The sequence below is a fragment of the Saccopteryx bilineata genome, chromosome 4 (genome assembly GCF_036850765.1).
Source record: "Saccopteryx bilineata isolate mSacBil1 chromosome 4, mSacBil1_pri_phased_curated, whole genome shotgun sequence".
NCBI classification, from domain to species: Eukaryota; Metazoa; Chordata; class Mammalia; order Chiroptera; family Emballonuridae; genus Saccopteryx; species Saccopteryx bilineata.
Window position 1 is genome coordinate 5,746,912 of NC_089493.1, and position 27,141 is coordinate 5,774,052.

At 57.2% G+C, this 27,141-nt stretch overlaps 1 protein-coding gene across 1 annotated transcript; it reads left to right on the plus strand.

The window, feature by feature from the left end:
• The first annotated feature begins 1,425 nt into the window (after window positions 1–1,425).
• On the plus strand, window positions 1,426–17,122 carry SLC25A29 (solute carrier family 25 member 29). Its single transcript, XM_066276255.1, has 4 exons — window positions 1,426–1,816; window positions 8,864–8,907; window positions 14,880–14,963; window positions 15,245–17,122. Exons 1-4 carry the CDS (start codon window positions 1,783–1,785, stop codon window positions 15,989–15,991), a joined length of 909 nt encoding a protein of 302 aa, XP_066132352.1. The 5' UTR covers window positions 1,426–1,782; the 3' UTR covers window positions 15,992–17,122.
• The last annotated feature ends 10,019 nt before the right edge of the window (window positions 17,123–27,141 follow it).

Here is a 27,141-nt window from a genome sequence, read left to right on the forward strand (position 1 = left end):
ACTATGGTTCACTGCTTACATATGCCGGACAAATCCCCTAGTAGCAAATATAGATAGATCAGCTGAAAACCTGTTTATGAGATACAGCCATTGTAACCTCCATCCTGATATCCGAACCGGTAAAATTAGAGTAAATTAAGCTGCGTCCTAGCCCTGTCTGGGTGGAGTGGTTGGTTAGAATGTCACGCTGATACACAAAGGTTGTGGGTTCCACCCTGATCTGGGCACATACAGGAACAGATCGATGTTTCTATCTGTCTCTCTCCCTTTCTAAAAATAAATAAATAAAAATAGATACAACTGTGAGGTCCACAACCTACCATCCAGAAACTCTGCAGTGCGGCCCTGACCGCAGGCGGGTGAAGAAGGAAATTGCCCCTCCCCAGCCCCACCCGACTTGGCTGTCATTTGACTCACTATGAAGCTACCGAGCTCTCAGCCAAGCTCGGCCCCAGCTGGACAGTCTGGACTTCTTGAGACGGTGGGAAAGGAGAACCAGGGGAAGTCGCTGACCCGGACAGTCCTCAGGAACCATGGAGTGGTACCAATGTCAGGGACTCTCAGGGTGTGGGTAACGGCTACGGATTCGGTTCTTACTTACCCCCTCCTCCTACCGCCCAACTCCCCGCAGCGACCGGAGCCAGGAGCCACTCCCGGAGCCGCAGTCCAACTCCCAACCTCTATGCCCCATCTCGTCCTGGCGGCTCGGGAGGGCCGCGCTGCGACCTGGCCTGTTCCCCCCGCAGCTCTCGGCCTGTCCGGGGACCTCTTCCGCTCCCCAGCCTTCCGCGGCTCCCGCAGTCCACGGGCAAGTGCGCGACTCCGACGGCCTGACACGCCCCTCGCCCCGTTTCTTTTTCAGGCTCGCTCTCCACCGCCCGAAACGCCGGAGCGCTCAGACCCCGAGACCCCGCGCGGCCAGAGCCCCAGGCCCATCGCACAGCGGGCGCGCCAGTGGAAGGGCGAAGGCTCCCCGAGGGGGCGCTTCGCCGCGGGAAGAGTATCACAACGCGTTGTGCACGAGCACGCAGGCCGTTATTGCGGCAGTGTACCCATTATACAGGCGAGGAAGCTAAGGTTGGGCGGCGGAGTCGGGATCTGAACCCAGGTCTCAAGTTCCCGGGCCCAGTCCGGAGCGAGCGCACCCCACGCCTCGCCCAGCTGACACGCATCGCATATGCACATGCCGGGAGGTCCCCGGGCCTCGCAGACCACGGTCAGGGAGTAGGCTCTCGGGCTGGACCCCGCGGGCCGGCTTCCGCGCACACCGGGAGTCTCCTGCCCCAAGCCGCGCGCGGGCGGGCTCACGAAACACACTCTTTGTCTGCAGCGCCTCTACACCGCCCCCACCCGCCCTCCCGGCACGTCCCCCGAGTCCCGCCCACTCCTGGCACGCGCAGCCAATGAAACGCGGCGGTGGCGCGCAGGTCCCGGGGCGTTGTCCGCGCCTCGCCCGCCCATTGGCTGCGCTCTGCGCCCCGCCCGAGCCCACCGGCCGGCCCGGGGGGCGGGGCGCGCGGGGAAATGAGGGACCACTGGCGGCCGACTGATCGCCTCGAAGGCTCGCGACCCGGCCAGCCAGGAACCTGCGCCGCACGAGGAGTCGCGCGCTGAGCTGCCTCCACTGCCGCCCTCCGCTCCTGGTGTGACCGGGGCTCCGTGCCCGGAGGCGGCGGCTAGACCGAGCCCCAACCCAGCGTGCCGGGAGGCTCCAGACCGCGACTAGCCCGGCGAAGGGTCGGAGAAGGAGAAGGACGTGGAGGAAGGACGGCCAGACTTGCAATGGCGCTCGACTTCCTGGCTGGATGCGCTGGGGGTAAGGAGGCGGGCGGGGTGCGCGCGGGGCCGGGTACGCTGCGCGCCCGAGTTTCGGGGGCTGGAGGCAGGCCTCCGGGGGGGGGGTTGGCTCACCTGCGAGCGCTCGGCCCAGCGGCGTGTCCTCGGGCCGGGGTTTTCTCGTCTGCAACTGGGGTAACAAAGCTCTCGTCTCACCGGGCTTTCGTGAGCGTGGATTGACCCCAGGCCTGAGCGCGCCTAGCGCACTGTCCACGAGGGCAAGTATTTTTTAAGTCCTCTGGGGCAATTTCGGACGGGAGGCCTGGGACCCCGGGGCGGCACCGTGACTTGGCGGAGAGGGGACAGCCAGGAAGGTGTCCCGTCCCCCCTCCACGCGCTGCCCTCGCAGAGGTCTGGAGCGAGCGCCTCTTCCTCGCTGCCTCACCCATCCGCATCCCACCTGGAGCAGGTCCGCTCCCAGGGCCGGAGAAGTTTGAGGCTGGTACCAGCTCTCCCCACCCCCCACCCCTCTGCAGCCTCCGGGGCGGAGCTGGGCCACCCGACTGCCCGCTTGGGGGCTAATGGGGGGCACTGTACGGTGCTGTCCCGAGCCCACGCGTCCAAGCACCCATCGGCACCCGCCCCCTCCCTTTGTCTACCAGTGAACTGCTGTTGGGGGGACTCCAATCGAGTGGTGGAGTGAGCCTGAATACGCCCCGTGGGCTAGCCCTGCGGTTCACGCAGACGTGTCACCGGCGTGGGATACCTTCACGGAGGCCGGGCCTTGTCGCTGAGGTCCAATTCTGTTTCCCCTGGAGGACCCGAGCCAGTGTGCATTCCTGGCTCCGCTGCGGCCCCACCTTGGGCGTGGCGCGCCGCGTCTCTTGTTTGCCCTTGAGTTTCTCTGCTTTTACTTGGAGAGTTAATTTATTCAACAGGTATTAATTGGGAGCAGGATTTAGCGATCAGGAATTTGGCGGTGAGTTGACAGATGTGGCAGACCCAGCCTCCTGGGCAGAGAGAGGGCTGGCTGGGTGTCCCAGGTCCAGCCCAGCGCTGACCTCTGGAGCTTCTCTCCTCCAGCACCTGCCAGTGGTGGGTGCCCTGGAGGAAGAGGAGTGGCCACTCTCCGTGGCCTTAAGCTGTGGGCTGAGAGGAAGCTAAGTGAAGGGGAAGTGCCAGGGAGTGATGTGTGGGAAGGGATTCAAGAATTTCCCAGACTGTTACCCAATCAGGCCGCAGGAAACTAAGGGCTGGAGCCTGAAAAGGGGGGTGGAAACCCCAGAGTTTTCAGCAAATCAGTGGAGCATTTCTCACAATCCCAGGCACCGGAGGAGACAGGAAGGCCAGGGAGGGTCCGTTCTGCAGCTCCAGCTCTGAGCTCCCCTACCCACTCTGATCACCGTTCCCCTACCCTCCGTGTCTGCCACCACTCCTGGGCCCCTCCTGGGCCCCCGCTTGCCTCCACCACTACCCCCAGTGGTGGCTCTGGAGGGTGGGGGCTGTTCCAGGGCTAGTACCCCTTTCCAACCTGGGGGATGTGGGTTCTCTCCCCAGCGGGGCAGGGTTCCCTCTGTTTTTCCAAAGATGTCCTGAGAGCTTGGGGTTTGGGGTAGGAATCCTTCCTAAGACCAGACCTGCTTAGAGACCTGTGCCCCAGACACGGTCAGTCACTCTGGGCTCCTGCTGGAATGCCTGTCGGCCCATCGTCACCAGGCCCACCTGGGAGAGATTCTGTCTAAGCCCCTGGTCCAGCCTGCCGAGCTGCAGGTGCTTCACTGGCTGTCCCCACTGTCCCACTGCCCTTGCATGTGGACCCTACCTACTTCCCTGCTGCTGAGGCCTGAGCCCCCCCCCCCCCGGGGGGGGTGAGGATGGGAGTGGCTGTAGGAAGGAGGCAGAGGGTCAGAAGTCTCCACTTCCTTGGGACCCTCTCCTGGTCTTATCTGACCCAGGAGAAACCCAGGCTCTGAGAAGTGAAGGGCCTAGTACGGAATTGTCCTGCATGCTTGTAAAGCCAGAAGCCAGGGCTACTACTACTGCTGCCTGGCCCATGCAGGTTCTCATTGGATTCGGACAGTTGGTAAAGAAACAACGGAGCCGAGAACTTATGGGCCATCACCTTTAATTCTAGCTTGCTCCCGGCGGGCAAATAAAAACACACACTGGGTTCCAAAACCCACTCACATTCAGTGCTCACAAAGCTACTGACTAATCCGAGTTTCCTAGAATCAAAGGTTTCTAGCTCACCAGCCTTATTCTCCTCTGTTCCCCATCTCCTTCCTTCTCCCTGCACAAACTGGCTTCTCACTCAACACTCCACCATCTTGGCTGCTTCTCCTGGCCTCCTCCACATGGCCTCTCTCTGCTCTCCTCTCTGCTCTCCTCTCTGCTCTCTCCTCTAATGATAATCTCAGGAACCAAGAGCGCAAGCTCCCGTTTTGTCCCCCCCCCTTTTTTGTGTGTGTGTATTTTTTTGAAGCTGGAAACGAGAGACAGTCAGACAGACTCCCGCATGTGCCCAACCAGGATCCACCCGGCACACCCACCAGGGGCTATGCTCTGCCCACCAGGGGGCGATGCTCTGCCCCTCCGGGGGCGGTGCTCTGTTGCGACCAGAGCCACTCTAGCGCCTGGGGCAGAGGCCAAGGAGCCATCCCCAGCGCCCGGACCATCCCGGGCCATCTTTGCTCCAATGGAGCTTCAGCTGCGGGAGGGGAAGAGAGAGACAGAGAGGAAGGAGAGGGGGAGGGGTGGAGAAGCAGATGGGTGCTTCTCCTGTGTGCCCTGGCCGGGAATTGAACCCGGGACCTCTGCACGCCAGGCCGTTGTCCCCATTTTATAGTGTAGAAACCAAAACCTTTAATCCAATATACAAATAGGGAAGTCTCTAATACAGGGGTCCCCAAACTACGGCCCGCGGGCCACATGCGGCCCCCTGAGGCCATTTATCCGGCCCCCGCCGCACTTCCAGAAGGGGCACCTCTTTCATTGGTGGTCAGTGAGAGGAGCACATTGACCATCTCATTAGCCAAAAGCAGGCCCATAGTTCCCATTGAAATACTGGTCAGTTTGTTGATTTAAATTTACTTGTTCTTTATTTTAAATATTGTATTTGTTCATGTTTTTGTTTTTGTTTTTTTTACTTTGAAATAAGATATGTGCAGTATGCATAGGGATTTGTTCATAGTTTTTTTATAGTCCGGCCCTCCAACGGTCTGAGGGACAGTGAACTGGCCCCCTGTGTAAAAAGTTTGGGGACCCCTGCTCTAATACAAAGTCACTTATCTGGGGCATGATGGGATTGCACCACCCCACATCAAAAAGGGTGGGAAAGGCTTAATCCCAAAACCAAGCCCCAGGCTACAAGGATTCTGCCTGCCCACAGCCCGCCCCAAACACATTAATATTACCTGGGCAATGGCCTCCACGTGGGCAGCGCCATCTTTAACAAAGTGAGCAAAATACATTTTATCCGCCCAACAATGCTCCTGCAAGAGAGCCGGCAGGGCTCTGCCTCCCCTTCAGCCCACAGGACAGGGACTGATTGTATCCCGACCCGCCTTTGGCTCCTGGGCGTGGCGGAGCCCTAGCAGGGAGACTGTCCAGGAACCGAGCACAGGCAAAGAAAGCCGCCCCTCCAACCTGGGAGCCTGGGCCCCCAGGGGCCCCTGTCTGGTTCCTTTGGGCTTGGGCTCCTTAAGGCCTGGAGGTTCAGGGCAGATAATGGTGTGCTTCTCCTCAGTGGCCTTGGAAACCTTCAGATTTCCAAATGTGGGGAGGACAGCAGCCCATGTTGATTGTTTGGGGGTAAGTCACCTGTTCAGCATGTCCTTAGAGAGGCAGGGCAGGCTCTTGATTGACAGCACACTGGAGGCCTCACTTGGTGGAAGTCTAAGCATGCCTGCCTCCTCTCCCCACAAGGGCACCAGCACCAGGTCTTTGCCCACCTAGACCCTGGGCTCTGGGTAGAGGTCTTCCTGCTGGGGCATGGATAGGAGGAGGTGCAGAGAGAAGCTCATTGTGGGTGGGGGTGGGGACAGGGACAGGTATATCCCTCCCAGCACCTCGCTGCCAGAGGCCTCTAGGACTGTGGTTTCCCCTCCCTTGCCTGAGGAAACCAGCCTAGGAAGGTAGTGGGGATGCAAATATGTGTACTTGAAGCCCTTTCCTAGAGCCTCCGACAACCTGGGCTGGTGGGTGTGGCTCTGCCCCCATCCAGAGGCAGGAGTGTCCACCACAGGAAAGAGACCTACAACACTTCTAGTCTGTGCTTCCCTAAGACCACCAGCTGGGTCTGGCTGCAAGGAGCTTGGTGGGCTGGAGGGGGCCACAGCCAGAGGGAGAAGGCAGGCTAGTTAGCGAGTGTTAGATTTCTAAAACCCCCCAAAATCCAGTTTCAGCCCAAGAAGAGAGGTTCTAGAAGTAGAATTTTCAGATTCAAACTATGAAATGGAAAAAAAGATAGATCTCAAACAACAGAAACAAAGTGTTTTCTATAGCTGGCCCAACCTGTGGTGGCACAGTAGATAAAGCGTTTACCTGGAATGCCAAGGTCGCTGGTTCGAAGCTGTAAAACCAGTAGCCAAGGCCAGGGCCACTATCACAGCCGCCTGGCCCATGCAGGTTCACATTGGATTCGGACAGTCGGTAAAGAAACAACGGAGCCACAAACTGGTGGGCCATAGTCTTTAATCCTAGCTTGCACCCGGCGGGCAAGTAAAAAATACACACTGGGCTCCAAAACCCAGTCACATTCAGTGCTCACAAAGCTACTGACTTATCCGAGTTTCCTAGAATCAAAGGTTTCTAGCTCACCAGACTTATTCACCTCTGTTCCCCATCTCCTTCCTTATCCCAAATACAAACTCTACACAAACTGGCATCTCACTCAGCACTCCACCATCTTGGCTGCTTCTCCTGGCCACCTCCACGTGGCCTTTCTCTGCTCTCCTCTGCTCTCTCTTCTAATGATAATCTCAGGAACCAAGAGCGACAAACTCCCACTCCGTTCCCATTTTATAGTGTAGAAATCCAAACCCTTAATCCAATATACATAATAGGGAAGTCTCTAATACAGAGTCACTTCTCTGAGGCATGATAGGATTGTACCACCTCACACCAAGAAGGGTGGGACAGGCTTAATCCCAAAACCAAGCCTCAGGCTACAACAATTCTCAACACACATTAATATCACCTGGGCAACGGCCTCCTCGTGTTATCTTTAACAAAGTGAGCATAATACATTTTATCTGCCCAACAGAAGCCCCCGGGCTTGCCTGGTCAAGGCACAAAGGAGAAGCAAGCAATTATGAATTGATACTTCCCACTCCTCCCCCCACCTTTCTCTTTTTCTCTCGCCTCTCTCTAAAATCAATATATAAAATCTTTTAAAAAGAAACAAAGTGTGTCTCTCAGGACCAGAAACACAGATTTCAAAGTCTTATGTGAGTCTGCAGAATGACAGGGCTGGTGGAATGCCAGGTAGGGTTGTTTTGAAGAAAAAGACACACCCTTGTTATCTCCTTTGGCATTCCTGAAGTCTTACAGATAAAATCTCAGAGGCTTCACGTCAGAATCGACGCAGGAGAAGAAGCACACTGGGGGTAGAGTTCTTGTCTGTCTGTGGCCCTGGAGGCCAGAGGACGTCTGGGACAGGGACGCTGCCACCCTTTGTGGCCTGGCCCAGGCACCTTAGCAGACATAGAACTGTTCTCCGACAGCCTTAAAAGAAATGGCTGTTGCAGAAGAGCTGGATTTCAGAGGCCATTTCCCCATGTGTTATGGGGTTCAAATCCCAGCCACCATTTCTAGCTGTGTGGCATGGACATGTTACTTCTCTTTGTCTCAGTTTCCTCATCCATCAAATGAGCTAATAGCCCTTTCTGTACAGGTATTAGGAGGGAGAGAGAGGTAGCCGGCCCAGTGGTGGTGCAGCGGATAGAGCACCTGGGACACTGAGGTCCCAGGTTCGAAACCCCAAGGTCTCCGGCTTGAGTGCAGGCTCTTCCAGCTTCAGCACGGGTCACCAGCTTGAGTGTAGGATCCTAGACATGATTCCATGGTCACTGGCTTGAGCAAGGGGTCGCTGGCTTGGCTGGAGTCCTCTGGTCAAGGCACGTATGAGAAAGTGATCAGTGAACAACTAAAATGCTGCATGTATGAGTTGATGCTTCTCATATCTCTAAAACAAGGGAGAAGTAGGACAAGTACACTAAGAACAGTAACCAGCAGGCAGAAATGTTACATGTTAGCTGTTTTAATTATACGTCAACAATCCTGGTGATGTAAAAGGACTCTTGGATGTACATACAGAATTCTAGGGAGGGAGGTGTGGCAGTCACTCAGCCTCACGGAGCCTGGGCTCCTCCTCCATGAGATGGGGTAACAGGGTTGGGGGAGGGCACAGGGAAGTCTGCAATCTGCACAGCATGTGGGACTTGGAGAAGTGTTTATGAGCCTTTGTCTTCGAGGGGGGCTGAATTTTGGCAGGTCTGGACTGACACATGACCAAGCATAACTGCAGAGTCACAAGGTGCCCCTGGGCACCTGGCGGCTCCCACTAGGGACAAGGAGCGGTCAGCCAGCACCTGTCATGCACCAGGTCCTGGGGGGGCGTTCCCAGGGCATCCCCTGGGGGAAGTCAGTGCTCACACCCGGACAGGTGACGAGATGAGGCTCAGAACAGAATCCTCTGTGGGCTTGGCCAGCTGGCAAGGGGCAGAGGGAAAATTCAATTCTGGATAAGGGTCTGACCCCAAGTCCAAAATTTCTGGAGTCCCCTGCCCATGCTGGGAGGTGTTTGGAGCAGTGGGACCATATTAGAAATAGCACGTGCAGCCCCCAGGGGACAACTGATGTCAGCTGCTGCGAGCAGCAGGGTGAGGGAGAGACATCGGCTTTGAGTTGAACGGATCCTGGGGTGTCCTTGGGAATGTCCCCCGCCCCAGCTACAAGGATTAAGGGGCTCACGGGAGGAGCCAGGCACAGGCACACAGCAAGGCGCTGTCCCCGGTCAGTCCAGAACTCCACCCCACACTGCAGCTTCCTGAGCCACCTGGTCTCAAGTCCTCCTTTCTTCCTCCAGGTGTGGCAGGTGTGCTGGTGGGACACCCGTTTGACACGGTCAAGGTGAGTGAGTCTCGTCATGGTTTTGGTCTCAGGCCCTGTGGAGACGCAGACACAGGACAGAAGCCTGCAGGGTCTGGGTGGCCAGAGGCCCCTCCTTTCCAGTGTCCACCTTAAGGACACCTTCGAGGTCTTTGCACAGGTCTAGAATAAAGTAGAATCCGGTTCTCTGACACCCAGAAGGGCAGTTGCTTATCCACTAAGCTGAGTGGGCATTCCCCCCCTCCCCCCAGGACCATCCCCACATCTCTCAGGGGTACTGCACGTCGAGATCCATCCTGGGGCTTGGCCAGCTGAGACCAGGGATCTGGTTCCCCTCACCCAGAGCAGCCCCCCCCCCCCCGTTCTTGCAAAGCTCCAGACATCTTAAAAGAAAGAAAAGCTCAGAGAGAAAATACAGAAACAGAATCCAAACTTGTCACTATTTCCCATGGACGTGATTGACCTGCACAGAGCAGTGGTCATCATTATGGGGACACCGAGCAGTCATTTCCCCAGGGCAGGTGTGCACCTGCTCGCTGTGCCTGGAGAAACTGTCGTGGTGCAGGTTCTCGGATGCCTCAGGGTGGAAACCAAAGAAATGCAGTTATCCTGCTGGGAATTCCTGCCTAAGGTTTTCCCGGGTTTCAGTGTTTTACGTCCTTCCACTAGACAGGTCAGGACCCTATCTCGCCTGCTTACGTGGGAGACAGTGGCTGTGGCTAACAGCAGGGCATGCAGCCAGACCTGTCCACTGTGAACAGGGGCCTTGGCCTCGCTTCTCTCTGGATGAGGGCGGGGTGCAGGCGAGGACGCCATGCCCAGCTGGGTGGACTTCCTGTCTCCTCTTTCCTGGAACCCAGGAGTTCTTTGGCCAAGAAAAGGACTTGTGAACAAAGGGCCCGGTGTCCGCCAGCAGAGACATCAGGGCCTGGCCTTCTGCACTGGCTCCGCCTGGAAAAGGTCTGTCCCTGGGCCGCGTTCAAGTCCAGTGCCCCGCCGGTTCATCTGCTGAGCGGCATAGGCCTGTTACTCTCCTCCTCAGTGGGCTGCTGAGCGTGAGGCCCTGGTGGTGTCTGTCCACACCGCTGCCCACGCTCTGCCCAGCTGGCCACCCCGTGAAGTCTGCCCACATGCCGGGCAGCCCGGGACAGCCTGGCACTGTCCACTTGATGCTGTGTTTATATCTTGTGGCTATGTGTTGTAAAGGCCTCTGGAAGCTGCGTCCAGCCAAGACGTGGCTCTGGTTCACTTCCTCAGCCCGGCGGCCTTCTGCAGAGCCTGCCGTCAGTCCCTATGGTGCCCACGGTGTCACGCCAGAGCACTCGTTCTGGAGCCCCGACCCGTCTGAGCTCCTGAGCTGGGACAGGCGCCCCTGCAGCACTTGGGGTGCAGGACCTTCTGCACACACTGAGCTAATGCCCTTTGGAAGCCCCTACCAGGCACCTACAGGGAGGAAATCCATTTGTGACCCCCCCCATTTTTTTGCCACTGTGGCCCCTTGGCATCACAGCTGGGCAGACCTGCCTTTAAAACCTGAGGTTTAGGCCTGACCTGTGGTGGCGCAGTGGATAAAGCGTCGATCTGGAAATGCTGAGGTCACCAGTTCGAAGCCCTGGGCTTGCCTGGTCAAGGCACATATGGGAGTTGATGCTTCCAGCTCCTCCCCCCCTTCTCTCTCTCTGTCTCTCCTCTCTCTCTCTCTCCCTCTCTCTCTCTCTCTCTCTCTCTCTGTCTCTCTCTCTCCTCTCAAAAATGAATAAAAAAAAACAAAAAAAACCCTGAGGTTTATATCACAGAAGGGAGAAGCGCTGCCCCCAGGAGTCCATGCTGCAGCTCAACTCCTGTGACTGCCCCTCCCCTGCCCCGCCCCTCACCCCAGGAGCATACTCGTTTAATTTCATGTTTTAATGACTTTATTTTTTTTACTGGCTGTTTTCCGTTATAAAAGTTAAATGCTCTCCTTACAAGAAAATTGGGAAATGTGGGGGGAAAAGCAAATGGTTTCCTTCCAGCAGACAAGTTGCTCCGCTCTACGTTGGCTGCGTTGCCTTGGGCAGGCAGTGTTGGATGTGCTTAATCGTTACATACGCATTGTTTTTGGTTGGCTTTATGTTACAAAAGTAATACAAGTTGCAACAATTACTAACCACAGTAGAGACATAGAAACTAAAAAGAAGAAAAGATTACAGCCTTCATGTATACTCCCCCTCATTAAATGATTTCTACTGAAAAAGAGAAATGTATACAGAACAGTATATATTCTTGCTTTTGCAAGTGGGGTTTATTTCCTAGCTCTGCAGTTGCAACTCACATTTAACGTGCGGAGAAGTGCACACGTGCTGGGTGTACAGGTCTAGACCCGTGGGAACAGAGCAGGGCCAGCCCCCCAGACCCCCGCACTCTCCGGGCAGCCGCTGTCCTAACTCCCGAGGCCCGGGGCCATTTTATTTTGCCTTTTAGTGTACCTCATGTAATTGGACCTGTGTTCCGGAATGGATGAGGGCCAGCTGTGTTCTGTGTCAGCCCCACCATCCTGTGGCAGGGACCTTCCCAGTTTATTCCTCCAGGCCCTTTGGACCAAAATTTGAGTCCAGAATTTGGTTTCCCTCTCGAGCCTAGACCAACACAGCCACTGTCCTCGCCGTAGGGCCTTCACAGGAGGGTAGCTTTCTGTCCTTCCTCAGGGGACAGGATAGTCTTCTGGGACACTTTGTCCAAGCCCCTCTCCCCAGGGAGTGGCTGCCTCAGGCAGGGGATGGTGCTGGGAGGCTGGCCTCACCTGCTCCGACTGGACTGGATGTAATGTTGAAATTTGGTGTTGTGTTACCGCCTTTCCTTTCTAACCTGGAGCTGTCTCCACCCACAGCAGAAATGTGACTTTGTTATAGGTGAGTGTAAGCCTTACCCTGGGAACGCAGGAACCCTGCACATCTCTTCTCTGTCCTACCCCCACCCCAGACCCTGGGGCTGGACCTGCCTTGCCCCTCTCTTGCCCCTCCTCTGTCCCCTACGGACCTCGGCCTCGGCCTCACAGGACAGGAGACGGGAAGGACAGAGGTACACTTGGGCCTAGCACAGGTCCTGGGCTGGTAAAGAAAACTCATGCTGGCCTGGTCTGTGGTGGTGCAGGGGATCAAGCCTCAACCTGGAACGCTGAGGTTGCTGGTTCGAAACCCTGGACTTGCCTGGTCAAGGCACATACGGAAGTTGGTGCTTCCTGCTTCTACCCCTTTCTCCTCTCTCTTTCTCTCTCTCACTCTCACTCTGGACCAGGGGGTCTCCTGGGGACCCACTTTTCCAAGGGAGGGTCATCAATCTTGAAATGAGATTCTGTCACCCAAATGTTAAAAATCCTCGATGTCGCCTGACCTGTGGTGGCGCAGTGGATAAAGCGTCAACCTGGAAACACTGAGGTTGCCGGTTCAAAACCCTGGCTTGCCTGGTCAAGGCACATATGGGAGTTGATGCTTTCTGCTCCTCCCCCTTCTCTCTCTTTCTCTCTCTCTCTCTCTCCCCCCCCTCTAAAATGAATGAATAAATAAAAATTTTTTTAAATCCTCGACGTTAGATATTATAAGACATGGGTTCCTGGGCCATATTTCACCACAGACCCAGGGGTCAGAAGAAAAAGGGAGACGGGCCTCTGGTCTCTGTGGGACCTGGGCTGGCCTGAGCCTGAGCCTGGGCCTGACATTGTCCAGTCTGGAAGGGTGACCTAAGGAGGAGACAGCGCTTCACGGCATCTCTCTAGTTCAGCTGTCTTAGTGCCAGCGTTGGGGGCCATGGGGGAAGAGAGAAGTCCTTCCTGAGACCCAGACACTGAAGGGGAAACGCAACACCCTGAGCCTCAGTCTCCCCATCTTTGAAACGGCTGGTGACGAGGATGCTCGAGACCCCTCCCACTGCCTGGCCCAGAGGGGCACTCACGCATGGTGCTGGTCACGGTGATGCTTTCTGAGTCAGAGCGGGAGAAGATGTGCCGGCACCGAGCCCCGCCCCAGCCCCGTGACAGATGCGGAGTCCAGGAAAGTTTCCTCCCACGCTGCACTGTGGGGCCGGGTAGCCCAGCACAGATAAGCTCTGGGTCGGTTGACAAAGAAGGCTTTCACAGTGAGACCTTCAGGACCAGGGGCTCCAAGGGGGGCTGGGCCTGGTCCCCAGGGCTCAGAGTTGCTGACATGGTCACTGCAGAGGCTGTCGGCTGCTTTTTTGTGACTTTATTAACTCATGACCACTGTCCTCCCGGACCCCGAGGCGCGATGCTGTGGTCTCAATGCCGTGCGCCAGCCCGACAAGCGGAGGGGAGCGGCGGATATTAGGTCAGGAGCCCCGTTGGCACCGGCCATGGCTTGCCACCGGGAGCTCATTCCCGTCAGTACACCGCAGAGACTGAGACAGCATAGAAGGCTCAGAGTCCGACAGTGGGCGAGAGGTGTCATGGCCACCGTAACCAGAGGGTACCTTCAGCCTGAAAGACAACACAGGCAGCTCCATAGAATACAACAGAATTTATTGCAGAGTAACTGACTTAAAGGACAATTGGGTTGAAGCAGAACAGACCACATGACAATTCTGCGCAGATTATTCTTGGCTACCAGACCCCTATTACAGCATTGTCTTTAGAGTATACCTCCGGTACTAATGACCGACCAGGCAAAGGGACAAAGAATGCAGTAATGTAGGGGCCCTACCTCCTGGTGGTCTTGTGACAGATGATTGCTTATAATTGACACTATTACCAGTTTGACATTTATCGTTGGTTGTCATGGTGTCCAGCTGTTACAAATATCCATGGCTACAATTTTAAGGAACTCGGATAATCATCAACTAGAAGGCTTTGATACACTTGCTAAAGACCATGAGGCTGGTCAGAGGTCACAGCATGAAATTTAACTCGGGGGTGCAGAGATGGGGTTGATGTTGTTCACATACATCTGTACACTTAGCCTCTACTCCTCTGAGGTCTTGAGGGCTCCCTGCTCCTCTGGGTGTCGTCCAGGGTAGCTGGCTGGCTGTGTGGCTGTCTGCTCACGCACACCCCTCCCTGAAGAGCATGGGCATCTAGCCTCACCATACCTTGGAATTCTGACAGCCACAGGAAGCTAGCGGCTTGGGGCCCTGCCCTGTGGGCCTGGCCTTGGGCCTCCTCGGGAGTGGCAGCCGTGGGAGCCGGCCACGGGCCTCCTCGAGAGTGGGAGCCGTGGGAGCCGGCCACGGGCCTCCTCGGGAGTGGGAGCCGTGGGAGCCGGCCACGGGCCTCCTCGAGAGTGGGAGCCGTGGGAGCCGGCCTCGGGCCTCCTCGGGAGTGTGAGCCGTGGGAGCCGGCCTCGGGCCTCCTCGGGAGTGTGAGCCGTGGGAGCCGGCCTCGGGCCTCCTCGGGAGTGGCAGCCGTGGGAGCCGGCCACGGGCCTCCTCGAGAGTGGGAGCCGTGGGAGCCGGCCTCGGGCCTCCTCGGGAGTGTGAGCCATGGGAGCCGGCCTCGGGCCTCCTCGGGAGTGTGAGCCGTGGGAGCCGGCCACGGGCCTCCTCGGGAGTGTGAGCCGTGGGAGCCGGCCTCGGGCCTCCTCGGGAGTGGCAGCCGTGGGAGCCGGCCACGGGCCTCCTCGGGAGTGGGAGCCGTGGGAGCCGGCCACGGGCCTCCTCGGGAGTGTGAGCCGTGGGAGCCGGCCTCGGGCCTCCTCGGGAGTGTGAGCCGTGGGAGCCGGCCTCGGGCCTCCTCGGGAGTGGCAGCCGTGGGAGCCGGCCACGGGCCTCCTCGAGAGTGGGAGCCGTGGGAGCCGGCCTCGGGCCTCCTCGGGAGTGGCAGCCGTGGGAGCCGGCCACGGGCCTCCTCGGGAGTGTCAGCCGTGGGAGCCGGCCACGGGCCTCCTCGGGAGTGTCAGCCGTGGGAGCCGGCCACGGGCCTCCTCGGGAGTGTCAGCCGTGGGAGCCGGCCACGGGAGCTGCTGCTCTAGCTCTGACTCGCCTGCCTCTCAGCGGACCCCCCCTTCCAGGTGCGGCTGCAGGTCCAGAGCCTGGAGAAGCCACAGTACCGAGGGACTGTCCACTGCTTCCAGTCCATCATCAAGCAGGAGAGTGTGAGTGTCCTGGCCTGAGCAGATGGGGTGGACCACGGGGCGGGGGGTTAGGAGTAGTCGGGGGACCCCTGGGGGAACTGGGGCTTTGGAAATGGGAAGGTGTGAACGCCCAGGCCTCTCAGATTGAGGGCTTTGTTCTGAAAAAGTTCTGGTTAGTCCTCATGAACCTCTGGGCTGGACAGGGCCTGCTGCCCCGTGTGGAGACTCCTTGGGGAGTTTGGTTGGACTCCCGCCCCCGCCCCAGCGGGAGCGTGGGCCCTGACGCCTCTCTGCACCCGCAGGTACTGGGCCTGTACAAGGGCCTGGGCTCGCCGCTCATGGGGCTCACCTTCATCAACGCCCTGGTATTCGGCGTTCAGGGCAACACCCTGAGGGCCCTGGGCCACGACTCGCCGCTGAACCAGTTCCTGGCGGGCGCGGCGGCGGGCACCATCCAGTGTGTCATCTGCTGCCCCATGGAGCTGGCCAAGACGCGGCTGCAGCTGCAGGACGCAGGCGCGGCCCGCACCTACCGGGGCTCCCTGGACTGCCTGGTGCAGATCTACCGGCACGAGGGCCTGCGCGGCGTCAACCGGGGCATGGTGTCCACTCTGCTGCGCGAGTCGCCCAGCTTCGGGGTCTACTTCCTCACCTACGACGTGGTGACGCGCGCCCTGGGCTGCGAGCCAGGCGACCCGCTGCTGGTGCCCAAGCTGCTGCTGGCGGGCGGCACCTCGGGCATCACGTCCTGGCTCTCCACCTATCCTGTGGACGTGGTCAAGTCGCGGCTGCAGGCCGACGGGCTGCGGGGCGTCCAGCGCTACAGCGGAATCCTCGACTGCGTGCGCCAGAGCTACCGCGCTGAGGGCTGGCGTGTCTTCACGCGTGGGCTGGCCTCCACGCTGCTGCGCGCCTTTCCAGTCAACGCCGCCACCTTCGCCACCGTCACCATTGTGCTCACCTATGCGCGCGGCCAGGAAGCCGGGTCCGAGGGCGAGGCTGTGCCCGCTGCTGCGGGGGGGACACTGGCCCAGCCCTCCAGCCTGTGACGCCTGGCTCCCGGCCCACCACTCTGCCCAGACACCCACACACCATGGGTTGGGACTCCGTCAGAATGCCACTCATCAGCTGGGTGACCGTGGCCCTAGACTTGGTGTTCTCCCTCTTCTCGACTGTGAAATGGGGACCCTTGTACCCACATTGTGCAGGCGGGGAGCTCAGAGCTGCTGCTTCTGTGATGCCTGCAGTTACCTGGAGGCTTCCAGAAACCCAGCCACACTCCAGCCCTTCCCGGGCCTGCCCACTGCCACCCAGTAGTCTCTGATGACCCCTGGGTGGGCTGCCCAGCGACCCACTGACTCTGCACATCCTCTACCCTGCAGAGCACCAGGGACACTTCTTGGCCACCTGTGCTGTCTTGGTGATGGGAACAGCGGCAGCTCCAGGTGTGTGCTGGTCACAGAGCCGAATCCCCTGCCGATGCGCCCTAGCATCCCCGCACGGCACTGCCGGGAATGCCCACTGCCTTCACTGTCTGGAAGCAGGCGGCCTGGGACCCACCAAGAAGCCATGGGACTCTCTGGAGGCTCCACATCCCCCTGGGGATAAGGGCTGGGGAGCAAGACAGGCCAGCGGGAGACCTCAGCCGTGAAATACAGCCATGGCAACAGGAAGTCTAACCCTCTGAGCCTCGGGCTGCCAGTCTATAAAACGGGGCCCCAAGTCAGCTGATATCTGGAGCTCTAGCCCGCTACCCCAGCCAGGGTGCCCCAGGGAATGCAGAGGGGCCAACAGGGGCAGTCCAGGGTCCCCACTCCCCACACGTGCTGTCCTGCCCAGGCAAGCTCGCTGCCTGCTGTCCTGTGAGCTGGGATGGGCCCTCGGGGCTGAGGGGGATCCGAGCGCACTCGCTGGGGCTTCCACCAGTGGCAAGGGCGGTGGTGTGAGCCTGGGGAATGGGCTGGGCACAGCAGGGCCATGTCACTGGGTGGGGAGGTGGACGGTTCTGCATGGGTCAGGGTCACTGGCCGCCTCTGCCCTGGGTGGGGCCAGCCTCCTAGGCAGTATGATAGGTACTCCCCGGGAGGCAGCCATGGTCAAGGAAGATGAGGCCCCCACCCTGTACACGGGGTGTCATGTACAGAAACAACCAAGGGAATAAAATAAAATATGTTTTTTAAGAGGGTTGGGCTTCGTTTGTGAATCGCAGTAGGGTCTTCACACCCTCCCTGGAGTCAGAGGGGCCGTCTTGGTGGTCTATGTGGCCTGGGGTAGGCTTTGGGGGACATCCAGACCCTCCATTTCCTCATCTGCACTGTGAGGCTGGGGGAGGTGTGAGGGCTGGGTAAGCAGAGCCCAGGCAGGCCAGACAGACGGGTCTAGGTGCTCCACAGGTGTCTGGTCACTCCAGCGGGGGAGGGGTCCCTGCTCATCCTCTCCGGGCAGGCAGTGTGTTGTTAGCCCTCTGGGAATACCAGCTATGGTGAGGGCACACAGGGACATCCGCTCAGGTTAGAATGGCCTCCCGGAGGGAGGAGGGTGAATGGCTCTGTCTGTCGAGATTAGAACTAACCCAGCCCAAGAGGTTCATGAGGGCTTCCTGGAGGAGGCCTTGGCTGCTACCCCACCTCTGCTCAGCCTCCTGGAGCCAACCCCAGGCACTCTGTGTGTCCACAGCTAGCAGCCTGTGGGCTCTTTCCAGCTGCTGAGCCAAGGCCTGCGTACCCACCAGCACGTGGGCAGGACAGAGGGCGGGGCCCCGCTGTCATGTGCCTTTATACCCCATTTAATACCTAGCCCCAGCCTGTGATAGTGGGCTGGGCTGCAGCTCCCAGGGCCAGAAAGGGACTGGTGGTGACCCCGGGGGAAGTGTCCTCAGGCATGTTCGAGGCCCCATTAACGGAGGCCCCTCCCTGGCGACCCAGGCAGCAGCTCCTTCCCCCGTGAAGTCCCCTGGCCTCACTTCTTTCCTCTGAAAGAACCCAGGCAAGTGCTCAAGACCAGCGTCCCTACTCCCGCCCCGAGCACCAGGGGTTAAACATCACTGACACACTGGGCGGGAGGAGCGGTTGGCAGAGGTTCAGGGTTTCTGTCAATTTAACAATTTGTTTTCTCCCTGATTTAAATTTATATTTATTCTATTTGGAATAAGATGTATTAATATGGCAAAAAGTAAAGACGCAAAGGGAACCCAAGTGGTGCAGTGAAGGGTGAAACCTGGTCCCCACGGACCAGCATGCCCCTCCCAGAAGCGGAAGTGGAGGACTCCAGTTCCACCCTGCACATGGAACTCAGTCTAGGTACTGGCTGCTCTTTTCGCCTGACTGTCATCATGGAGATGTGGGCTAAAACAAATAGGTTTTTATAATCTTGAAGGGCTGGAAGGCCAGAAGTCTGAAATTCAGAGCCCGCAGTGCTGGGTGGGTCCTGCAGGTGCTAAGGGCGGACCCTTCCCCACCTCCTCCAGTGCTTGGTGCTGACCAGCCACCCTTGGCTTGTAAGCATATCGCTTACTCCCTGCCTGTGTCATTACATGGCCTCTTCCCTGTCTCCTCTTAGAGGTACACCAGTTGTTAACTAAAGGGCCCATGCTATTCCAGTATGACCTCATCTTAGCTGTTTACACCTGCAAGGACCTGTTCCAAATAAGGGTACAGTCATGGGTTCCTGGGCACTGGCAGACCCTTCTAGGTGCTGCTACCTAGTAAGTAGTCCTTCCTTTTCTGAACTTTTTTTTTTAAAGATTTTATTTATTTGAGAGAGGAGAGAAGGGGGAGGAGCAGGAAGCATCAACTCCCATTCGTGCCTTGATCAGCAAGCCCTGGGCTCCAAACCAGCTACCTCAGCTCTCCTGGTCAACGTTTTACCCCCTGTGCCACCACAGGCCAGACCCTTCTTCCTTTTCTATTAGAACCCCGATTTGCTCTGGGCTCCTGTGTGTTCTGACTCCCTTGCAGCTAGTAGTAGCCACGGGTCCCAGGTTGGGTCAGAGATAAAAGAAGTCAGTGGCTGGGGCTTTTGGAGGCTTTATAAAGAAGACAAAGGAAGTTTTTCCTGATGGAACGGGGACAGAGGCCTGCAGGTGCAGCAGAGAGCAAGCAGGTCCTGTGGCCTCAAAATGGAGGGTGGTGGTGTTTCATGCACTGTCCCTTCGCTTCTGTCATTTGCAGCCAACTGCATCATGGCAACGTGAGCTGCTGGCAGGTTCCCACCCAGGGGAGGGACTCAGGAAGCTGTGAGGTGAGTGGGCTACATGGGACAAGAGGCAGGCCAGGGGTGCTGAACCATCGGGCATCTGGAGGCCAGGAAGGGACAGCTGAAGCCGCAGGTGGGAGGGACCACCCCGGGGAATGAATGACAGATGAAGTCTGCCTGGCATTTTCAGGGCAACTCTAAGCTCTTCCCAGTTTCTCAGCTCAGGAGGCCAGCGACACGGGACTGCACACCATGCCCTTTTCCCTTTTCTGTTTATCCCCATGGACCTCAGGTGCACAGAATGAGTGACATAATCGTTTGTGTGACGCTCCTTACTGGCCCGGGCCTGACTGACTTTCACTTGCTATCCAGTCGTTTCTCGTGAACCAAAAGGCCCTGGTCCCACCCCGAGTGGGGCCTTCAGGACCCTCACTGCGGACGGCAGGGTTTGTAGCTGGGGCAGTGGCTCAGACCTGTGCACACTCTCTCCAGTCCTCTTCACTTCCGTTTTGCTGCAGGAGATCCCAGTGGGGAGGGCCGAGGGCCCTGTCCTAAGTGACCCCACCAGCTGGTGCTAGGGCTGGAGCCTGAGCCACAGACGGCCGGCACACCTGCCCCAGGCACAGTTCCCCAACAGCCAGGGCCAGCCCGGGCTGGCTGACCACCAAGTCCCGTGGCTGCAGTGACAGACCCCCTGGGGTGGCAGTTCAAGCAGCAGGAATCTTGGGCGGGTTCAGGACCCATCCTGTGGGCTCCTTGGCCTCTTCTTTCTTGCTACTGATCCCCATCCCCTCATCCCCCACCTTACATGGCACCCACTGGCCCTCCCAGGGGGAGGCCATGTCTCCTGCCAGGAGAGGTGCTGCTAGGAGCTGAGTGGGCTCCTTGTTCACCCCCCACTCCCTGGGAGGCCCTTCCCAGTAGCCCCTACCCCCACCATGCTGTGCTCCCCCAGGCCTGTCAGTGGACATCACTTGGGCTGTAGAGTTCGGTTTGTGTCCAGTCCTCCCACCCAGAGGAAGCTATCTGCGGGCAGGGCCGGGGCGCTCCATGCAGTTCGATGCTGCTGGTGGGAAGCCGTGCCCTGGAGGCGGGCAAGGCATGTCTGCAGTGCAGAGGGTCCTCCCCCTGAAGCTCCCTCTAGCTCTCATAAAGTGTGATGGGCAGACCCTGAAAGCCACCCCTGTGCATCCAGGTGTGTTTGGGAAGCAAAGGGGGCAGGATTGATGCCTGAGAGTATGTGAGGGGGGTCCACAGCGCCCCCTTCTGGCTGAAATGTCCCTGTGGATGGTGGGGACATTCACAGCAGTGGAGACTCAAAATGGGACATGGCGGAGGACAGGTATGCTGGGTGAAGGGGTGTGGGGAAAGGATTTGGCTGAAGGATTGCGTGGATGCATGAGGCAGAGGCTGCTGAGGATAGGGCCAGGCTGGGCTTCGCCAGTGACAGGGGCAGGCAGGAATGTAGGAGGGAGGCTCGTGGGGCCAGACGGGGACAGGGTGACTGGCTGAGGTCGGCGGGGTACAGCCCCGGGGAAGCAGGAATGGCAGGGGCTGCAGATATTGGGGGACACAAGGTGTGGGGGCTGCCATGGCAGCGGCAGGCTGGAGGGGGTTCACTAGGAGGACGAGGCCACGGATAGACCATCCTCCTGGCTCAGCCGGCACCTCCCGGAATGTCTCCCCTCCAGTCCTGGAAGGGTGCCATGAGACCTCCTCCCTCCGGGCCTCTTCTGGGGTCAGCCCAGCCCTCCTAGTCCCTCCTCCAGGACTCTACAGGCTGGCCCAAGTGACCACCGCCTTCCCTAGCTTCTGCTGAGGAAAATGAAGCTCCCAACTCGCCTAAGGTCATTTGCCCTTCTGTCGGGCCAAATCTCAAGGCCTTTCCAACCTAGATAACCTCCACGTGTGTTCCCTCCCAGCACAAGCATTGGCACCCTCAGGGCTTAGCAGCAGGCGGCCCCACAGGTGCTGGAGGATGGATGAACGCTACCCTACCCACGACCTTGTGGGTCCCCACGCTGGCCGAGGGTGTGCGCAGGTGGCACGAATGGCTGTGGCGCCAAGGTGCAGGCCTCTGAGCACCCTACCCCACCCGTCCATGGCCAGGCATCTCTAGACGGGGACTAGTCATCCCGCGATTGGCTAGCGGCCACAGCACAGCGCCCTCCGGTGGCGGAAGGGGGAGGTGCACTTACCGGTTCCGGTCCAGCAGTTCTACAGCTCGAGCAGCACACCTGACTGAATAACTCTCAGGCCTAACGTCCAAAGCAGCCTGGAGGGGCCGGGTCAGGCAGAGGAGGGGTAAGGGGAGGTGGGCTGGCTGCCCGGCCGGGAGGGGATACACTGGATTGGAGGAGGGCTCTGGCCACTGGCCTGTTGGACACTCGTAAGCAACATACTGCGTTGATGGGAGGGAGCTTGGGCTGGGAGGCCACTTCCTCCTCCCCTCCCACCCCGCCCTCTGCTGTCACAGCTGTCCCGTCTATCACCTTCCTGTCTCTTCCACTATATGTAATGCAAGTGCCATTAGCCCCTAAAACACCCGTACCAATGGGCGCTCAGGAGCTGCTGACTGAGTGAATGCACCTGGGAGGTTCCGGGGTGGGGAAGCTTCGGAAGTGAGAAGCTGGCAGGGGAGGTGAAAGGTTAGCAAAGTAGGTCCGGGCCGGGCTTGCCTTCGGATTTCAGCCGGCCGGCAGGAAGCGAGGAGCCACGGAGGCGCAGGCGGGCTGGTAAGATCCACGCTGCAGACCCGGTGTGGAGACTGCACAGCCGAAGAGGTCAGGGAGCTGGAGCTGAGGGGACGAAGCCAGAACAAGCTGGTGAGGAGTGCTGGCCGCGGGGGGTCCGGCCGGGAGACCCTGCTGGAAGAGCCAGGGGCCGCCACGCTGGGAACCGCTCCATCAACAGGGTCCAGGGCTTCTTTCCAAGGGGTCGCAGGCGAATTCAGGCAGGGGCGCAGGGGCTGCAGGGTGTGGCGGGCGCGCGGTCGGCCTGGGTTTTCAATTCCAGTTGCTCGGAGCTTCGGCCAGTGACCCTCATCCAGACTGAATTCCTCCAAGGGGGCTTGGAGAAAATGGAATGGTGTTCACTGTGCCCAGCACGGACCGGGGCACAGTTAGGTCCTCACAAATGTTGTCACAGATGGGTGGAGTTGCGGGCAAGATCAAAATAGACGGCAGGTTGTTATGGAAGAGGGGCGCCCATAGAAAGCAGTTTCAGAGCCCTCAACCTTCTGACCTAAAATCTGAAGATCAGTTTTCCACCACGGCTGTTCCTTGGCCCCTCACTCAGCAGTTCTGGATCTCACACAGCCCGTGACTGCCACCATCCCGTCAGCCCTTTTCCACTAGCGAAAAGAAGGGACAAGCCCTGTCTGGATAGCTCGGTTGGTTAGAGCGTTGTCCCAATACACACAGGTTGCCAATTCGATCCCTGGTCAGGGCACATGCAGAAACAGGTATTTGTCTCCCCCTCTCTAAAATCAACAAAACTAAAAAAGGAAAGGCACAGCAATGAGGCAGAGTAATAAATAATACCCCTCACTCTGCAGCACACCAGATGCCAGGAAGGTAAGGTGCTTCCAAATCCTACTAGCTCTCAGTATATTTTATCAAATTTTTAAGTCAGCCCTGGCCTGCTAGCCCAGTGGGTTGAACAGCAGCTTGCTCATTGGATAGAATGTTGGCCTCAGGTGCTGAGGATAATAGCTCTGTTGATCTGAGCATGGGCCCCAGACAGGGATTGCCAGGTGGATCCTCGTCCGGGTGCATGCAGGAGTGATTTCCCTCCTCTCAAAAAAAAAAAGTTTCTGACAGTTAAGATTTTTCTAACTGGAGCTCCCAGAACCAATAGTTGGGGATGAGAATTTGCTTTCTGAAAAGTGGGTGCATTTCTCATTAAAGCTTCTGGCCACCTGACCGGTTGTGGCACGGGCTAGTGTCGACCTGGGATGCTGAGGTTCCAGGTTCAAAGCCCCGAGGTCACCGGCTGGAGCCTGAGCTCATCAACACAATCCCATGGTCACTGGCTTGAGCCCCTCCTCCAATCAAGGCATGTTTGAGAAGCAATCAATAAACAACTCAAGTAATGCAACTACGAATTGATGCTTCTCATTTCTCTCTCCCCCTCCCTCTCCCTTGCTAAAACAAAAAACTTCTGGCCCACCAGTCTATCTTGGAGCTGAGAGGTTAGCGAGACTGAATCCTGGAGTTTCCATTCCCAGGCCACGAGGACACCCATCAGGATGTGCCTCGGGGTGCCGATGGCCTCAGACCAGGCAGGTTCACTGTGTAATGAAACTCAGGAAAAGAGGCAGCTTAGAGGCTTGAGGAACAAACAAGAACCACAGACATTAAAAAGCTTAACAACATTATGCATTTATTATATTTTATAGAGCCATGTTACACATGCTTGATGCTTCAAACTGAGTTAGTGTTAAATGTTGTTCTGGATGCAAAGCCATCTCGATGCGGATGCCTTAAATGCAATAATAATACTTCTGCATTATGACCTATGAGCTAAGGAAAAATCAAGGACAATTCCAGAAATGGCATAGAACATTTAAGAAAAAGATGTACATGAGACACAACGCTAAGTCCTTAAACCAGGGCCTACAGAAGTTACCAGAAAGGGAACAGAAACAATTGTTCTATGAAAATGACTTGACCAATCGCTACCTGTACATAATAGAGCCTAAGAACAGTTACCGATGCTGTAGAAAAAGGTTTGGTGTTGACGCCCTTTTCCCCTCCACAGTACACGCAGACACTGCGTGCCCCCAGATAGAGCAGCCGATGGAAAACAGCACAGCGACAAGCCCTCCCCGCGACACCCCAAAGCTGTTTCCTATGGCGTCCGGTGTCTTGGATGAAAAGCAGTCAATCCGATCCAACTTGCCACTTTGTGAAGAAACAATCATTGTGCTTTCAGATGCACACGGTGGCACGGCTCACCCTCTGCAGACTCCCACACTGGCTGGAAATGTGGGGGCCGGGTAACCAGCCTGTGGGAATTTTGACTTCCCTGCTGACCCAACAGCCATGTCCAATGTTTCCTTCCTGTTTTTACGAGGGGAGCAGACTCAGTGTGTCAACAAACAGCATGCCGCCCACCCCTCCCAGCAAGCCTCGGTGCAGTCCCAGCTTAAACCTCTCGGGCACTCTGCCGACCCCTCTGGCCTGGAGAGGCGGTGGGAAGCCTCTCACCCACGTATGCAGGAGCCTGACCCCTTCTGCCTGCGCACAGCCCGGGCAGTCAAGTTGACCGAAGTCCGTGAGCTGGGGTGCAGCAGACCCTGCCAGCCACTCAGGCAAAGCTTCCATGCAGGCAAGTGCCTTCTGCAGCGTTGAAGGGCAGACTGTGGAGGGCACGGCTGAGCAGCAAGGAGGCAGGGCTGGAGGGCTGCCCCCACCCCAGGATGAAAGTTTGGATGGAGGGCACGCGCCTGCCTGCCGGGATCTGCTGCGCCTGATCTGATAGGCGCTGCACCCACACTAATGCCCGTGGGTCCAAGGCCGCCCAGCGACAGGCAAGGAGCTGGCTTCGGCAGGCCAGTGCGCAGCCAGGAGGAAGCCTCACGGCAGGGTCCTGGCACAAAGGGGGTGCCTGCCAGCAGCTTCAGCTCTCACCACCATTTTGACCCCTGGGATCCTTGCTCTTGCTGGTGGTCAGATGTCAAGAAAGTAACTTGGAGCATTTCAAGGTTAGTAACACGGCCTTCCTAACCCATGCTGATCCCAAATCAGAGTCGGGAACAAGAAGTGATCGATTCTCTCTGCCTGATGTGGGGGTAGAATGATCAAATTTCCAGCTGAAAACTGAGAGAGGGCCAGGTTTCCTGTGCTCAGACAAAATCTGAGATGAGTTACAACAGGTAAGTTTCGCTAAGCGGACCGGGGGCAGGGAGACGGTGACAGCCCTCCGACCACCCAGGACTGCCTGCGTGTCTCTCTGGGCTGCTTGCTGAATGGAAGTGACTCATCTGTGTGGGAAGAAACAAACTAAAACTGTTTGGAAACACTATTCTGCCAAAGGGTCTTACTTTACTCAAACTTAGCAACACAAGTGACGTTTAGAACTGTAGGTGAAAATCAGATAGAAAAAATCATTTCCCTCAAATCCTCAGCCTTGAAACTAGGCTAGGCATGGCACACAAACACACGAAACCAAGAGTTCAGTGTCACCTTGGAAAATAAATGTCACTCTGCAGTGACAGTTCTTTATACAAATAGTATGCTTCCCCCTGAACCCCACTACCAAAAAGGGGGAAAATAAGAAATTCAAAAATAGAAAACAACGTCTTAATAAATGTAAACTTACCCTCTGGGTTTTTATTACATATCCTAGAAACATGCATGTATTTCAGCTCAGATGTAAGAAAATAATGTCTATCAGCATTATTTATAAATCAGATTAACCCTCAGGACCACTGACTCACTGTGAGAACACCATTTCAAAGTTTTGTCATTGACATCTTTAGCAAAATTACGACTTTTAGCAAACACAAGCAAACTGGGTTGAAGTTACACCCGGTGAGCGCTACCTCTGCTCTTTAAACTCACTTCCTTGCTGTTACACTGTGGGAGACTAAGAGTGCTCCATCAACACAGAGCTTGGACATCACATTTTCTTCAAACCCCCAATTAAACTCCTCTCAGAAATTCACTGCAGATGAACAGAGTCCAGGGGAATGATGATTATCCCACTCAGAAGGGGACAGAAGAGATGACCAAAGGCATCCCCCTAGGGGTCAAGGCACGGGAAAAGGGGCCTCCCTCCACACAGGGGCCTGGCTTCTGTACATCAAAGGTCATGGTGTGGCCCTCCGGACTGCCAGCACGTCCCCACAGCACAGGGCTGCCCCAAGGTTCCGAGCATGACACAGGGACCAGGCTCCAGTGTGGCACACGGCTGGGCACGGCTGACGCAGCTCCAGACACCAATGCGGCCACCCCAGGACTGCTCACCTGATGGCAGAAGGGACGGTATGAGTGCTCACACCACAGGCACCCAGGGAGGCCTCTGCCCCGGTCTAGCCAGAGAGCACATGTTCACATGGGCACTGGGCTGCGAGGGGACCTCCACCATGGCTTACCTCGCTCCTGACTGCCAGGTACAGCCAAGCCCGGCTTACCCAGGGTGGACAGCTGGGCTCTTCTGAGTAACTCAGTTCCATCAAACTACTCAATGGAAAACAGATTCTGAACAAATAAAAAAGGTGTCTCAAGTTAAACTTTTCACTTATGATTCAGAAGGCACTTCAAAATCCCGGAGAGCCACAGAGTCACTGATATTGGGCCACCGATCCTGTACAGGACCGACGGAGAAGCTGTAAGAGATAGGGCTACATGTTTGACCCGACGGTGTCCTGGACATCTTGTACATACGTCTGGTATTAGCTAGCTTGTCAGTTACCTGGCAGAGTCAAGCACACAGCACAAAGACACACAGTATGTCTGCAATCTGAAGAAATGGGATTTTGCTGTATCACGGCAGTTTATAAAATATTCTCATGGGCCTATTTACTCGAAGTGAAATTGAAGTTATAATCGTACATTGAAGAGGTCACAATGTGAGAGGTAAAGTACTCACTGAGTACAAGTCTCTTAACCTTGCCACCCAGTGCGCTCAGTACCCACTTAGAAGCGGGTGGTCCAGCCATGGGCGCTCGGCCGCTGTGCAGGCATCGAGGGCCCTGCTGCCAGAGGAGCCGGGTCCTCCAAACAGTGGCCGCGCGGACCTGCTGAAGGCGCCCTGAGGGCGATGGACATGCTGCCCCTGCCAGGTAACGCCTTACCTTGGGAATACAGGCCAGGGCACAACTGTCAGTCACACCTTTGCTGGGGGAGCTAAAATCAAAACCCAATCACCAAGGGGCCCGGCTGGGGGTACTCTGAGGTAGTTCCTTAACTTAAGATGCCTGCAACCTACTCTTTCAGAACTCAGTGCACGCGGGGAAGTATTAAAATATCCATGCATCGGGTTTAATCACAAGCCACTG

Bases quoted from the DNA above. Each gene is read 5' to 3' on its own strand.
- SLC25A29 (XM_066276255.1), top strand. From the start codon at position 1,783: ATGGCGCTCGACTTCCTGGCTGGATGCGCTGGGG. The intron at 8,908-14,879 runs GTGAGTGAGTCT...CCCCCCTTCCAG, and splicing joins ACCCGTTTGACACGGTCAAG to GTGCGGCTGCAGGTCCAGAG. The intron at 14,964-15,244 runs GTGAGTGTCCTG...CTGCACCCGCAG, and splicing joins CCATCATCAAGCAGGAGAGT to GTACTGGGCCTGTACAAGGG.